Source organism: Schistocerca americana, chromosome 8, assembly GCF_021461395.2.
Source record: "Schistocerca americana isolate TAMUIC-IGC-003095 chromosome 8, iqSchAmer2.1, whole genome shotgun sequence".
NCBI lineage: Eukaryota > Metazoa > Arthropoda > Insecta > Orthoptera > Acrididae > Schistocerca > Schistocerca americana.
The window spans coordinates 432,824,526-432,839,331 of NC_060126.1; the positions used below are offsets into that span (position 1 = coordinate 432,824,526).

The 14,806-nt window shown below is 46.6% G+C and overlaps 1 protein-coding gene across 1 annotated transcript in view; it reads left to right on the forward strand.

Annotated features, from left to right (window-relative positions):
* LOC124545898 (calcium release-activated calcium channel protein 1-like) overlaps window positions 1-14,806 on the forward strand; it is a 139,382-nt gene that overhangs the window by 41,941 nt on the left and 82,635 nt on the right. The window contains exon 3 of the mRNA XM_047124858.1: window positions 8,015-8,329. Within this exon, the coding sequence (XP_046980814.1) occupies window positions 8,015-8,329 (315 nt within the window). The remainder of the gene's footprint in view (window positions 1-8,014; window positions 8,330-14,806) is intronic.

Here is a 14,806-nt window from a genome sequence, read left to right on the forward strand (position 1 = left end):
TCTAACGGCCTTCCGGTCATCCAGATCTGGGTTTTCCGTGGTTTCTTTTATTGGCTTAAGGTAACCGGCGGGGTAATGCCTTCGGAGAGAACGTGGCTGGCCTCTTTAGAAAACGTGACTGACCTCTTTCTCGTGCTTCCCCGCTGAGACCTTGTGGTGCATCTCTAACAGCCTCCACGTCGAACTGAGTCACACCCTAATAGTCTTGTTATTCTTACTTTTAACCAGTGGAACAATCCGACCTGGAGCAGATCGTCGTACTGAAGCAGTACTCGCAATTAGTCGCCCAAGTGATGTTTATGCGGTCTCCTTTACAGATGAGCTGCACTTTACTAGAATTCTCTCAGTAAACCGAAGTGGGCGGTTCAGCTTCCCCACAAAGCGTGTCCGTTTGCAACGTCACGCCTATACATTTAAACGACGTGGCTGTGTCAAGCAGCACACCACTAATAATACAGTAATCGAACAATACAGCATTGTTTTTCCTACTCATCTGCATTCTTACGTTGTTTCACTCTTAGATTGAGCTGCCACTCATCACGGCAAATGGAAATTCTAGTCAAATCTTCCTATACCCCTAGAATCACTCAGCGATAACACTTATGTCTTGATTGAAATATAAGTAACTGGTGCAGTGTTCATTATTTAAATCATGAATGACACAGTTGCAGACTTTCCCAAAACATCTAATACGATGCACGAAATTAACACTAAAGTCTGTTGACATTAAAAACCTGCAATGTGTTAAAATACGCTTTAAAAGTGACAGAACAGCGCAATCTCTAGTCAAAATCGGTTACAAATGATTTAGTATGTGTAATGATGTCAGAAGTTCATTGACAGGATTTAGCCGTTCAGTTATCATATTCGAACATTTCGTAAACAGAAAACAACACCTGGGAACAGGCACGTGGCACTATCAGTTGCTTAATGGACGACACTTGTACAGAGACAAAAAGAGAAACGTTATCCAGGTAGCCAGAGATTAGGGACCATAAATCCACAGACTTATTCCGTCAGATAAACTCACTTCTTAGAAGTGTTTTCATTGAGCGACTTTTTTTACGTCTGCGAACAGTAAAGCGTTCCCACGTACTCTGCATTCAGCTGCAGCCTTATCGGGGAAGATTTTTTGGCTAAAACGTTCAGTTTCGACACTTTAATCTCTTCGAATACAAGCTATTGGTCTGAAGTCCAACAATTACCCCCGCGCAACTCACTGCAATGTTGTCTACAATACATTTTTCTGTGGTTAGGTTAGCATTCTTCACAAAGAAACTGTTAGAATTTCTGGAGAGAGACTCAAGGAGTGTAACAGCACGTTATTCCTAGCAACGGCCCACACAGCCAAGTAGTAAACTCCGAAACATGAGGCAAAATTAAACTCTAGTTACGTTACACACATGGCGTGAACGTGCCTCGTTTAAAGTTAAGATTATCCTTAAAACTAGTAAATTAAGGAACGAGTCAAGTGATAAGAACAGTCTTAAAGTATCATCAAAGATCCTGTTACAAATCCTAATGAACCTGTAAACACACGTACAGGCTTCATAGCTTAAAAAGCTTAGAGTAAATCGGAGTTCTCCATGTAGTGTTTTATCCCTTTGTTGTTCACATTTTACACACGCCAGTCAAAATGCAGGATACCATTTCCAACAGTACAGTAATACAATTCGGAGAGGGTGTTAACGTCACTAGATGTTTTGAAGGTCATCTGGTACGCTATTAATCTGTCAACGGAGTAAGCTTCCTTCCGCTTTGCGGCTGAAGTCATCACTACGTAACGATTACCATTCTTTTTTAGTCTTATATATATATCAACCTTCTGAGTGCGTGACGAATATTACAGTAGGTGCGAGTTATTTGTACGTTTTTAGCAATCTGGTTAGCCCGTTCGCTGCCACTTACGCCGATGTGGCTCGATATCCAAGGATAACAGATCGATTTATGGAGATCTTTCGAAAGCAAAATTTATTTAATGACAAGTTTCGAATGTCAAGCATCCATTTTCAGGATTCAGTTAACGGTCTATTTACTCTGAGGGAGATGCTATATATGTAAAGGGCCAAGAGAAAAAAAAACCCTGCGATAGTCTGGTCGGGTAGTAAAAGCAGTAGCGCTTTTGTTGCCATCTGCGACAGATCATGCAGGGGTAGAGTGGTTGCTAGTTTTGGGTATTGTGCAGTGCTCGGTACCGTCGTCATTACTTAGGTCGTCATAAAGAGCTTCAGTCCTTTCGAGGAGGGGTACTGCTGGGCTGGATACCTGTCTAGCCTCCTGACCCAGCTGCAGCGTCTGTACCTGTAACAAGCCAAGACTGTCATATAAGTGCTCGACTGATCATAAATCGATCACTGTTTAAGGGTTTTGGTAGGGTTTGTTTGCGTTTAGTATTCAATACGGCTTCCCTGCATTGCCGGTACCGACCGCGATGGCGCAGTTGTTAGCACACTGGACCCTCATTCGGGAGGACGACGGTTCAATCCCGCGTCCGACCATCCTGATGTAGGTTTTCCGTGATTTCCCTAAATCGCTTCAGGCAAATGCCGGGATGGTTCCTTTGAAAGGGCACGGCCGACTTCCTTCCCTAATCAGATGAAACCGATAATCTTGCTGTTTGGTCTCCTCCCCCAAACAACCCGACCCAACCCATTGCCGGTAGATCGGCTAGTTTACACCTGGCAGTGCCAGTTAATTTTGCTGTGCTGCAGAGGTTCATCAGTATTTGTTATGTTTGTGTGTTGGTGTTATCGATAGGAGGTTAACTGTCCCTAAGTAGTAGTATTTTAGGGCGGTTGTCTAGTGCCCTAGCCGGGTTTATATCTCGTACGTAACAGCAGGGATTGCAAAATGACACAGTATTCAAAATAATTTACAGTATAAATCTGCATCTAAAATTTTAGTGCCGTGCTGATAACAAAAAAAAAATCATCTTTTCTTGTGCCTTTGTCCCGTGTCGGCATGGTTTTAACAGTTTTTGCACCTTTAATTTAAGGGGTTGCCGGATGCCCCTCCCATGCCACCCCGGTTTGCGTATCGTGCAAGTGAGGCAGAACTTGGCTACCAGCCCGGTACTCACTTGCTAGGGCGTGGGAAACCGCCTAACAGCCGCATTCGGGCTGGCCGGCACCCCGACATACGTCGTTAATCAGCTGGCGGATTCGACGCGGCGCAAGAGAATCTCCACGTCTCAGAAGCGGCGCATTAGCATGCACGGCCATCCGGGTGGGTGTACTCATAACAAAAAAAAGGTAATGACGGATGTAAATCGCTGGTAAGACAGTATAAACAGTTATGTCGATCGTCCATTCAGAAATTAAATACTAGCTCCTTCTTCTTCTGATGGTTCTGGTACGTAAAGAGGTCATTACTGTGGACTTGATTGGTAGGAAGGACACAGCACGTCGTCTTTGGCGCAGAGTCGAGAGATTTGGAAGAACTTCGGGCGTGCCCCGGGGGAGTATTCTGGGGTTCTCGTTACGGCACATTAAAGACCTGAGATGCAAGATTAGTAATAACCTCACACTTTTGTAAATGATGCAGTGACCTATGATGGAGTACGATCAGAGAAAATATGCAAAAACATTCAGTCGTTCCTTGATAAGATTTCAGTCTGGTACAAAGATTGGCAAGTTATCGTAATTAAGACATGTTACTTTCTGAACCTCAGAACACTAAATATCGTAACATCCTGAGACTACAATAACAATGAGTCACAGCTGGAATTGGCCGACTCATAAAGGAAGCTGGGAGAATTTGTATGGGTATGAAATGGAATAATCACATATCCTCAAGCCGGCCGCTGTGGCCGAGCGGTTCTAAGCGCTTCAGTCTGGAACCGCGCGACCGCTAAGGTCTCAGGTTCGAATCCTGCGTCGGGCACGGATGTGTGTGATGTCCTTAGGTTAGTTAGGTTTAAGTAGTTCTAAGTTCTAGGGGACTGATGACCTCAGATGTTAAGTCCCATAGTGCTCAGAGCCTTTTGAACCATTTGAACATATCCTCAGTCGTAGATAAATCAGGTGGCAGACTTCGTATAAGTGGGTAGAATACTGGGAAAATGTTCAGTCTACATAGGATGTTGATTACAAAACTCTCGTGGGACCCGTCACAGAACATAGCTCAACAGTGTGCGACGTGTGCCAAATATTACTAATTGGGGGGGGGGGGGGTAGAGAACGTACGCAAATGACAGCATGGATGGGGATAGGTTCTTTTTACTTGCAGAGAAGCACCACGGAGACGCTAGATAGCCTGCAACAGCAATCTGTCCCATGAAAGCCTCCTTACCAAGTCACAAGAACCTCTGCTAAGTGAGGAATCTAGAAATATACCAGGGGCAGTCAAATGAAAACGAGACATGGGAAAAAATAACTACAAAAGTAATAACTTCAAAAGTAATCGCCATAATTGTTAATGCATTTATCCCACCGTCACACTAGACAGTCAGTGCCTTACGGAGAAATATGTGCACTTGCCTGTGGAAAAATGACTGTATCCAGCTGTGCACCCCTTGGACCACGCAAATCGACGCCCACGAATGTATTTCTTCAGGACTCCAAAAAAGGTTGAAATTGCATGGAGAGAGATTTGTACTGTATGGAGGATGTGTGAGGACTTGCCAGCGAAACTTCTGCAGCGTAGTCGAAACAACCCCGGCAGCACGTGGGCAGGCATTATCCTGCTAAAGAATCTGCCGTCCGTCAACGTTCCTGGGGCACCGGACTCGACATGGACACTGTGTAAAAACTGAAGGGCGCCATCAACTTCAAACGCCCAGGAATGTTGACGGACAGAATCTCAATCAGTTGCAGGAAAATGCCCGCCGGCATGCTACGCTGCAAAAGTTTCGCTGGAAAGCGCTTCCACCTCCTCCATACAATCCCGATCTCTCCACATTTACATATTTTTGGAACCTTGAAGAAAAACGTTCATGACCGTCGATTTGCTTCGGACGAAGAAGTGCACGCGTAGATGCAGCCATGGTTCCGCAGGTAACCGCAGACATTTTGCCATGAATGCACTGACCGCCTTGTCTCACAGTCGGGGAAATGCTTTAACAATTACTGTGTTTTCTTTTGATATAGAGAACAGTGAACTCCATTTTATCCCATCTGTCTCGTTTTCATTTGATTGCCCCTTATATTACAATCCCCTACGTGCCGTTCGCATAGCGAGTATGATTGGCCGGTTAAGATGACCGTTTATTGCTTTTGGAGCAATTTTAATACCACACTTTTATGTCACGACCACTATGCTTTTAGATACAGATTTATACTGCAAATTCTTTTAAATAATGTTCACTTGCAAAGCATTTTTCAAGTGAGAGATGTACTAGGAGAGGATCCGGGACTGGCCATTGTTTATGGCACTGTAAGCGGCGACAACTGTGATTAGAAAATGGGTGCTAGGATTCCGAACTGGACCTTAGGTAAATTTTACTGTGCAAGTGAGCCTCTGTGCTGGAAACTACAGGTTGACTACAGTCAAACTTTCGCTACTTGAGCCAGTACAGACGGAAAACTGTTTACCGTATGGTTACCTGGTTTTATAGGAAGATGTATAGACTGTACGCTACATGATTTGAGCTGCTAGTAGTGTTAGTGTCATGATTTGCCGTTAGGTGCCGGTATTGGTACGGCAACGTAGGTTTGAAACACAAGGATTCAGTAGATGTCATGTACATGTACAGAAAAATGAAAGAACGCAGTTTCAGAAAAACTGGATGAGTTATTTAAGAGAACGAGCTTCCAAACTGAGCAAGTCGGTAATGCGTTGGTCCACCTGTGATCCTTATGCAAGCACTTATTCGGCTTGGCATTGACAGAGTGGTTGGATGTCTTTCTGGCGGATATCGTACCAAATTCTGTCCAACTGCCGAATTAGATCGTCAAGGTCACGAGCTGGTTGGACGGTCCTCCTCATAATGCTCCAAACGTTCTTAGTTGGGGAGAAATTCGGCGACCTTGTTGGCCAAGGCAAGGTCTGGTAAGCACAGAGACGAGCAGTAGAAACTCTCGCCGCGTGCAGGTGGACATTATCTTGCTGAAATGTAAACCCACGACGTCTTGTCATGAAGGGCTACAAAACAGGACGTAGACTATCGTCAGCGTAGTGCTGTGCTGTGGTGTGTCGTGGATTGCTACCAAAGCGGACCTGCTATCAAAAGAAATGGCGCCCCGCCATCACTCCAGGATGATGGGCCGTGTGGCAGGGGACAGTCAGAGTTGCATCCCACCGCTGTCCGGGGCGTTTCCAGACACATCTTAGTTTATCACTGGGGCTCAGCTCGAAGCGGAACTCATCACTAAAGACAACCCTACTTCAGTTGTGTCTGGCGCCGCTGCAATGGGCTACCTGGAGTACAGAGGAGAACGATAAATGGTCGTTGTGGTCACTGTAGCACCAGTGGTACGACGGATCCAAGATAATGATGAACCGGGGGCGACTGAATCTCTGACAAATTCAGTGGAGCCAGACGAATGTAGAATGGCACTGAAGCATCGACCCAGTGTTTTGGGCCCTTGAACCCCACGATCCACCCACCCATCCATCCACGAGCGGCTGCAGTGAGTGAGACTACACTACAGGCCATTAAAATTGCGACACCACGAAGATGACGTGCTACAGACGCGAAATTTAACCGACAGGAAGAAGATGCTGTGATATGCAAATCATTAGCTTTTCAGAGCATTCACACGAGTTTGGCACCGGTTGCCGACACCTACAACGTGCTGACATGAGGAAAATTTCCAACCGATTTCTCACACACAAACAGCAGTTGACCGGCGTTGCCTGGTGACACGTTGTTGTGATGCCTCGTGTAAGGAGGAGAAATGCGTACCATCACGTTTCCGAGTTTGATAAAGGTCGGATGTAGCCTATCGCGATTGCGGTCTATCGTATCGCGAATTGCTGCTCGCATTGGTTGAGATCCAATGACTGTTAGCAGAATATGGAATCGGTGGGTTCAGGAGCGTAATGCGGAACGCCGTGCTGGATCCCAACGGCCTCGTATCACTAGCAGTCGAGATGACAGGCATCTTATCCGCATGGCAGTAACGGATCGTGCAGCCACGTCTCGATCCCTGAGTCAACAGATGGGGACATTTGCAAGACAACAACCATCTGCACGAACAGTTCGACTACGTTTGCAGCAGCATGCACTATCAGCTCGGAGACCATGGCTGCGGTTACCCTTGACGCTGCATCACAGACAGGAGCGCCTGCGATGGTGTACTCAACGACGAACCTGGGTGCACGAATGGCAAAACGTCATTTTTTTCGGATGAATCCAGGTTCTGTTTACAGCATCATGATGGTCGCATCCGTGTTTGGAGACATCGCGGTGAACGCACATTGGAAGCGTGTATTCGTCATCGCCATACTGGCTGCCGTATCACCCGGCGTGATGGTATGGGGTGCCATTGGTTACACGTCTCGGTCACCTCTTCGTCGCACTGCTGGCACTTTGAACAGCGGACGTTACATTTCAGATGTGTTACGACCCGTGGCTCTACCCTTCATTCGATCCCTGCGAAACCCTACATTTCAACAGGATAATGAACGACCGCATGTTGCAGGTCCTGTACGGGCCTCTCTGGATACAGAAAATGTTCGACTGCTGCCCTAGCCAGCGTATTCTCCAGATCTGTCACCAATTGAGAACGTATGGTCAATGGTGGCCGAGCAACTGGCTCGTCACAATACGCCAGTCACTACTCTTGATGAACTGTGGTATCGCGATGAAGCTGCACGGCCAGCTGTAGCTGTACACGCCATCCAAGCTCTGTTTGACTCAATGCCCAGGCGTATCAAGGCCGTTATTACGGCCAGAGGTGGTTGTTCTGGGTACTGATTTCTCAGGATCTATGCACCCAAACTGCGTGCACATGTCAGTTCTAGTATAATATATTTGTCCAATGAATACCCGTTTATCATCTGCATTTCTTCTTGGTGTAGAAAATGTCCAGTAGTGTATAAACGTGTGTTTGTTGCGTCGGTGTGCCCACAGCCGGCAGGGCGGGCGCGGCCAGCAGCAGAGTTCTAGCAGCTGCTCGCCGTGCTCGACGCCCAGCCAGCGGCAGGGGGCGCTGCGCAGCGCGCGCTCCACGCCGGGGGACCTGGGGTGCGCGGCGTGCGGCGCCTGCGGGGCGCGCCTCCACCCCCAGCTGCAGCCGCCCCCGCTGCGCAGCGCGCGCTCATCCCCCGCCGACGTCAGCGGCGGCCGCCCCCAGCAGCAGCAGCAGCCGCCGACGCGCAGGCCGCACGCCAGCCGGCCCGCCTCCTGCCCCGAACACACCAGCGCCGCACCGCCGCCGGCCTCCAGGTATCCGTCTACATTACTGAACAATCAAACAATGGAAAATCCAGGATGGAATGCAACAATACGAGAGAAGGAAAGCTGCTACTCACCATATAGCGGAGATGCTGAGCCGCGATGTTGCTGTTGTGGTCTTCAGTCCTGAGACTGGTTTGATGCAGCCCTCCATGCTACTCTGTCCTGTGCAAGCTTCTTCATCTCCCAGTACCTACTGCAGCCTACATCCTTCTGAATCGGTTTCGTGTATTCATCTCTTGGTCTCCCTCTACGATTTTTACCCCCCACGCTGACTTCCAATACTATACTAGTGATCCCTTGATGCCTTAGATCATGTCCTACCAACCGATCCCTTCTTCTACTCAAGGTGTGCCACAAATTTCTCTTCTCCCTAATTCTACTCAATACCTCCTCATTAGTTATGTGATCTACCCATCTAATCTTCAGCATTCTTCTGTAGCACCACATTTCGAAAGCTTCTATTCTCTTCTTGTCTAAACTGTTTATCGCCCATGTTTCACTTCCATACATGGCTACACTCCATACAAATACTTTCAGAAATGACTTCCTGAGACTTAAATCTATACTGTATGTTAACAAATTTCTCTATTTCAGAAGCGCTTTCCTTGCCATTGTCAGTCTACATTTTATATCCTCTCTACTTCGACCATCATCAGTTATTTTGCTCCCCAAATAGCAAAACTCCGTTACTACTTTAAGTGTCTCATTTCCTAATCTAATTCCCGCAACGTCACCCGACTTAATTCGACTACATTCCATTATCCTCGTTTTGCTTTTGTTGATGTTCATCTTATACCCTCCTGCCGCGATAGGCACAATAAAAAGTTCACACAGTCATAACTTTCGGCCATTAAGGGCTTTGTCAGCAGTAGACACACACACATACACACACACACACACACACACACACACTCACGCAAGTGCAACTTGCACACACATCTACAGTCTCAGAGAGCTGAAACTACACCGTGGTCAGCAGCACCAGCGCATGGTGGGAGTGGCGACTGGGTGGGGGTAAGGAGGAGGCTTGGGCGGGGAGGGGGAGGGATAGTGTGGTGGGAGTGGCGAACAGTGAAGTGTTGCAGTTTAGACGGGGGGTAGGAAAGTGGGGCAGAGGGGCCAGGGGGTAAGTAGCGGAAAGGAGAGAAATAAAAATAAAAATAAAAATGAAAGAAATTAAAAGACTGGGTGTGGTGGTGAAATGACGGCTGTCTAGTGCTGGAATGGGAATAGGGAGGGGGCTGCATGGGTGAGAACAGTGACTAACGAAGGTTGAGGCCAGGGGGGTTACAGGAACACAGGATGTATTGCGGGGAAAGTTCCCACCTGCGCAATTCAGAAAAGCTGATGTTGGTGGGAAGGACCCATATGGCACAGGCTGTGAAGCAGTCATTGTGATGAAGGGTATCATGTTTGGCAGCGTGTTCAGCTACAGTGTGGTCCACTTGTTTTTTGGCCACAGTTCGTCGGTGCCCATTCATGCGGATAGACAGCTTGTTGGTTGTCACACCCACATAGAATGCAGCACAGTGGTTTCAGCTTAGCTTGTAGATCATGTGACTGGTTTCATAGGTAGCCCTGCCTATGATGTGATAGGTAATGTTAGTGACCGGACTGGAGTAGGTGGTGGTAGGAGGATGTATGGGACAGGTCTTGCTTTTAGGTCTATTACAGGGGTATGAGCCATGAGGTAAGGGATTGGGAGCAAGGGTTGTGTAGAGATGGGCGAGTATATTGTGTAGATACGGTGGACGGCGGAATACCACGGGAGGAGGGGTGGGAAGGATAGTGGGTAGGACATTTCACATTTCAGGGCGCGACGAGAGGTAGTCGAAACCCTGGCGGAGAATGTAATTCAGTTGCTCCAGTCCCGGATGGTACTGAGTTACGAGGGGAATGCTCCTCTGTGGCCGGACTGTGGGACTTTGGGAGGTGGTGGGAGACTGGAAAGATGAGGCACAGGAGGTTTGTTTCTCTCCTTTCCGCTACTTACCCCCTCCCCCTCCGCACCACTCTCCTACCCTCCATCTAAACTGCAGCACTTGACTGTCCCCCACTTCCACCATACTATCCCTTCCCCTCCCCGCCCCAGCCTCCTCCTTACCCCAACCCAGTCGCCACTCCCACCATGCACTGGTGTTGCTGATGGCAGTGTAGTTTCAGCTCTCTGAGACTCCAGAAGTGTGTGCAAGTTGCGCTTGCGTGAGTGTGTGCGTGTATGTGTGTCTACTGCTGACAAAAGCCTTAATGGCGGAAAGCTATGATTGTGTAAACGTTTTATTGTGCCTATCGCGGCTCAGCATCTCCACTATACATTTTTGAACAGCTAGCCTCAGCCACCATCCCAGCTGCAGTCTGCCTATTCAAAGACCTTCAAGGACAACAGAAATTTCATCTCCATCAATTTGAAATAATTACAATAAAATTAGGCTATTTTCCTTCTTTTGCGATTGTAATAAAACTGTGGCACTGTCAGTCAATACAGGGACGTTTAATGCTGTTTCTGGGTGACGCTGGGGTTGTAATCCGTTGATGTCACGTATGTTCTAGACTGGAGACAGATCTGGTGAACGAGCAGGCCAAGGCAACATGAGGACATTCTGTAGATCATTTTGGTTACAACAGCGAGCGTTATCCTGTTGGACGCAAACCCTGGAATGCTGATCATGAATGGCAGCACAACAGGTCAAATCAAGAGACTGGCGTACAAATTTGCAGTCAGGGTACATGGGATAACCGCGAGAGTGCTCCTGCTGTCGTACGAAATCGTACCTCAAGTGTGTAACTCCAGGTGTAGGTCCAATCTGTCTAGCACACAGACAGGTTGGTTGCAGGCGATCAACTGGCCTCCTTCTAACCCACACACGGCCATCACTGACACCGAGACAGAACAAGCTCTCATCAAAAAACACAACAGACCCCACTCTGCTCTCCAATGAGCTCTCGGTCGACACTACGGCGGTGGTTTGGGGTCACTTGAATGCACGCTACAAGGCGTCTGGCTCAGAGCTGTCCTTGAAATAAACATCAGATAACCAGGGGCATTGTACCGGTTGCAATCTGCCTATTAACAACCTTCAGAGGCAACAACTTTCTCCACTACTTCAAGTAACAACATGTAATGTACTTTCTATTCCATCTTTTACTACTGTAATAAAAGTTTTATTTAGACTATACGAGTTTCGCTTTATTTCAAAGCATCTTCAGTAGTTACTGTAACAGTCTGGGTTTTCTTAAATAGGTTCAAATGGCTCTGAGCACTATGGGACTTAACATCTATGGTCATCAGTCCCCTAGAACTTAGAACTACTTAAACCTAACTAACCGAAGGACATCACACAACACCCAGCCATCACGAGGCAGAGAAAATCCCTGACCCCGCCGGGAATCGAACCCGGGAACCCGGGCGTGGGAAGCGAGAACGCTACCGCATGACCACGAGATGCGGGCTTGAGTTTTCTTAGTAAACTATTTGTCGTGATCACAAACAGTTTTTATGTCTTACACTACCATTATTTAACACTGTTAAATTAAGAATCAACTCGCAAATTGCGATTATCGTTTGGCGTCAGCTGAGGAATATTTCAGAACAAATGAAAATATGCACCAGCGCAGGACTCGAACTGTAGCCTTAACAACTTCGGCTATCCGAGCATGCTTCCAGGAGTGGCCTAAATTTCCATTTGTCGCAGTATCTATTCTCCCTTATGATCACAAGCCAGCGACGAGAGAACCTGGAAGCATGGTCCAATAGCCGAAGTGGCTAAGGTAACCGCTGCGACAAGCGAGAAATCTGGTTTCGAATCCCAGTCCAGCACAAATTTTCATTTGTTCTGAAATATTCTACAGATGATGCAGAACCATAATCTCAGCTTGTGTGTTCACTCTTAACTTGAATGTAGTTATTGATTGTCATCGCAGTGTCTTAGAGAATGCACTCCAGTATTAAATTACAATGATTACTCACTTTTTTTTGGATTCTGATTCAATCCTAATGTTCTCTCACACATGGGAACACGAATTCTAGAACATCGCACTTCTGTAGTTTGTTTTGATGTTGCGATATGTGATCGTGTGTTTGGCTATCTGCTTCTGTGGAATCATGTGCTATTCCACTGTGTGTGTGTGTGTGTGTGTGTGTGTGTGTGTGTGTGTGTGGTGTTTATTTATTTATATTCTTCAGCTAGTGTGTACATTATTGTTTCGTTAAAGCCATTTTACTATGATACTGTGGTGAGTGATCCTGACTGGGTGTTGATACTGCTCTTGTGGTGGTCGGAAGGATTGGTATTCATCTTAGAGAGATCATCTGCCGTTTTATTCACGCGCACGTTAATGCTTCACTCCAACGTGATAGCACCACAGGAAGGTGGAAAAAGCGAAAGTATCCTTCGATGCCTCAATTCAAGTTCACATTTCGTCGAAGGGTTTTGAACGGTCCCTAGTGGTTCCATCTTGACACGAGACAAAAAATTTCAGCGGGGCTGATCTCCAAAGGAATACAATCACGTTCAGCGGGCATGTAGCCTCATAATGTCCTTAGACAAGGCTGACAAGTCCGAAAGTGACAGCAGAGTCAAACGTTGCCAAGAACATCTACCTGTTGCTGATCGCACAGCGAACTATCGCTTTCGACCGCGAAATATGTGGGGAATCAACGCCACCAGGAAAGGGATGGTTTCACTGGCGCCCTTTATGCTTCCTCCAGAGGCCCTTTCGTGCCAATTCTGAGCACCGGTGTGTCTGTAATGGTTTCTTCGGCCACTCACAAGAAAACCGCCTGATATCAACGCTGGGTGTCGCGGTTCTGACCTCCATCGCGGAGAGGTCAAAAGAAGGACTGAAATGTGGGATACGGGGTGGGGGGCTGTGACGACCTTCTCATCGCGTGACACATTCACGCTGGCGTTGGGCAGAACTGTGGTGAAATTTGATGCCAATGTGACACCATTACCCCACCTGACTGTTCACATGGATTTCCGAGTTGTGACCTTTTCTTCGCATCGACCGTCACCTTGCTGTTTGAAGGTCGCCGAGCTCAAGGGTGGCGTCGCAGGCCGTAACGGTTTTGGACAATTACAGAGCAAGCTTGTAGACACCTTTAGGCCAGATTTCTGACTTATGTGTCGCAGTGGAATGCACTTACGGGGTCTTGAAAAAGTGACCCTTTAATTCTGCTGCTCAGTGTGCAATACGTTCTCTTACTTGAAATGGTTCTAGTTGCTTTAACGTTTACAACATGTTTTTCCTTTCTTTATTGGTGCATACTCTGTCTTAATACGAAAACTCATGCTATCCATTGTCGCCTTCAAAATTTTATGTTTGTTAGTACGTAATTTTTTTATGATGCATACTCTGTCATTTTATGGTTTGCATTACTTAACATATAATTTTTCTATGCTCATATGTCTTCCACTTGGCAATTCTGACAATGATATGCAGAACTGTAACTGCTCATATGTTCAGAAGTCACACGTAAAGGATACCCGCATGTAGAGCTCTGCGTGCGAGGGGAAACGATTTGCAGATTATATCTCTAGATGCTTACTCCTGGCCTCTTAATTAGTGTAGCAACGCATCTTATATGCATTACATGAATAATATGCAGATCCAGGGGTATCGATGATATTTTATTTATTTTTATAGAATGTTTTGTCAAGTTAGTGACGCAACTACAACCAAAATTAAAAAGAGTTCAAATTGGTTCAAATGGCTCTGAGCACTATGGGACTTAACTTCTGAGGTCATCAGTCCCCTAGAACTTAGAACTACTTAAACCTAACTAACCTAAGAACATCATACGCATCCATGCCCGAGGCAGGATTCGAACCTGCGACCGTAGCGATCGCACGGTTCCAGACTGTATCGGCTAGAACCGCTCGGCCACCCCGGCCGGCTTAAAAAGAGTATTTACCGTAAAAATAGCCATATAAATTCAGTCCGAAGACTTGATATGCACTTCAACCAGTGCAGGAAGTGTAAATCGTCTTTAACACCACTCTGAATCAACATATTCTCAAGGTTCATCGATCCTAGTTATGACAGTAAGCACGAAGGTTGGATTGTCCCCCTTGCAATAGAAATAAGCGCAAGTGTTTGAGTTTTTATCTCGACCATTCCTAAGTACGAGGACGAACACGGGTATCGGTCGTTCTCCCTGACCTACTTGAGCACGTTAATGGTAATAATTCTTGAAGAAAGAAGACTAGTGCAACCAGACCTGTCGAGTGGTTGGATTTCTGATATACCTTTATCTTATTAAACTCCCGCACCCTTCACGAATTCCTACTTTGTGGTATTGCAACCAACGCAAGAAGAGTTACAGAACATTATATTCCAATGCATCTGTTACTTGTCTCTTATCCAAAGTACAAATCTAAGAGGATGATGTATCACCTCTTGTGTTATCTACTTTCTCGCTTATGCACGTTTTATTAGTCCAGTTTCGACAACCAGTAAGTGTTT